The sequence below is a fragment of the Nicotiana sylvestris genome, chromosome 4, assembly GCF_000393655.2.
Source record: "Nicotiana sylvestris chromosome 4, ASM39365v2, whole genome shotgun sequence".
Classification (NCBI taxonomy): Eukaryota; Viridiplantae; Streptophyta; class Magnoliopsida; order Solanales; family Solanaceae; genus Nicotiana; species Nicotiana sylvestris.
The window spans coordinates 94,443,045-94,444,889 of NC_091060.1; the positions used below are offsets into that span (position 1 = coordinate 94,443,045).

Consider the following 1,845-nt stretch of genomic DNA (forward strand, 5'->3'; position numbering starts at 1 on the left):
ATTGATAACCCTGTCTACTAGCTTGATGATGAATGCAGGCCAATTAATTTACCTTCCACTTTCAAGGCACTCCATTAGAACTAAGTCCATATAATGCACAATATTCCTTCTCTCTGCCTGGGCAGTAGGCACTTGTTGACAAACTAAAAAATGACTTTGTGATGTGGCTTCATTTCACTCTTGTGCACAAACTTGGCCTTATTCACTTTTGCAACATCACAAAATCTCCTAGTGATTGTAAGGGCAGATGGAAGGGAATCCAGACTTGGCCATCTCTGTCTGGTGTAATCATCCTATCCCTCTGTAGGGATGTCAAGAATCTCTCCCAGCTTCTCTGCATCAAATGTCACTTGAACTCCTTTAACTTTGCTTGTAACTCTGCCATCTTTGACTTCAACATTTGCCATGAATTCAATGATTTCATTTATGACCAATATCCCATCCATCTGAAGGACCATGTCCTTCCAGCCCTGAGCAGCTAGTGTGTCAACCAAACGAACCATTCCTGGTTCCACCAAATCTTTCAGCAATCTTCCCTTCAAAATTTTTCTTTTGCCAAACATGGCCAGCTTGTTTTGTTCACCATCAGACTCACATTCTTCATCACCACTCCATTCCTCATCTTTAGAAACTCTAACTTGTTTGCTTTTTACTGCAGACCTGGTCCTCTTGGCCAATGAAGGTTCAGGAGCCTCAGACACATAGGAAGACTTCTTGGAAGAAGTCTTGGTCTTTTTGGGCTTGGGGGTCTGAACCTCCACTGTTGTAACTTTCTCCTGATGGACCTGTTCCATATCCTCAACATCAATAGCTTCTAAGGACTCTGCAACCTTACATTTTCCTTTATCCATCATTTTCTTCTTACTTTTAGGTAAAACCTTTTTTAGATCACTCTCACTCTGTTTCACCCTGCTTCTTGTGGCTCTTCCCTTTGGCAAGGAAGTTTAAGTAGTTGTTGGGGAGGAAGCCTTTCATTTCTTGGAAGGTTTAGCAGCACTGGGGGCTTTTGGTGTGGGAGTTTTCCTTTTCTTTGGATCGTAACTTGCATCTACCTTTTTCAGAAGATCTGCTAGGGTTTCTTCAACTGATGAACCAGGTTCATCTCCCTGTGAACTTAGATTAACTAACCCTTCAGCAGCTTCACCAGAACCACTTCCCCCTGACTACTTGCCACTATCTTCAACAGTGTCATGTGCAACTATACAAATAGCAGGTACAGGCAATACAATAGTGGGTGTGTAATCAGCCACTCCTTTCCCTTTTCCCCTCACATCACCACATTCACCCTCTCTCTCTCCCTCTCCGTTTCTTTTTCAAATTTCTTTTTACCTCCACTCCTTCTTAACTCAGGTAATTCCATATCCATGATAGGCCCAACCAAAACAAACCTATTTTCTAAATTTTTAGTCAAAGAAGAACTTACCTTAGAAGGGGATTTTTGAGCCTTCTCAGAGTCAGAAGACCCAGATCCTTCCCCCTCACTAGCAGATTTGTACGACTCAGATTCAGAGTCAGAATCAGAATCTTGAGCCTGACTTGCCTTTAATTTCTCATTCAATTTCTTTGAGAGAGCACCAGATGCCACCATTTTGCGAGCAAGCATTTTTACTTTTCTTAGCCTGGGTTGGGGAGTCGTGATAGGTAGAGGAGGGGTAGATGAATCAGAGGGAGTGGGATGTGGAGAAGTTCCAAGGTTATCTTGTGGGTTTGTCATTATAACAGATTTTTTGAGAGAATTGGTGAGTTAAACCTTTGGAGAAAAAAGCAATTGAGAGTGAAGAAGGTTTTTGACGGTTTTGAATAATGAGGGTGGCAGGAAGTAATAATGAGTATTTAAAGGGAAAG

General features: G+C 42.0%; 1 protein-coding gene across 1 annotated transcript; it reads right to left on the reverse strand.

Moving 5' to 3' along the window:
* Positions 1-293: 293 nt before the first annotated feature.
* Positions 294-1,588, reverse strand: LOC138889858 (suppressor protein SRP40-like). Its single transcript, XM_070173195.1, has 3 exons — positions 1,424-1,588; positions 1,053-1,163; positions 294-929 (listed from the first exon to the last, which is right to left on the reverse strand). The coding sequence occupies exons 1-3, from the start codon at positions 1,586-1,588 to the stop codon at positions 294-296; spliced, it is 912 nt and encodes a 303-aa protein (XP_070029296.1).
* Between the last annotated feature and the right edge of the window lie 257 nt (positions 1,589-1,845).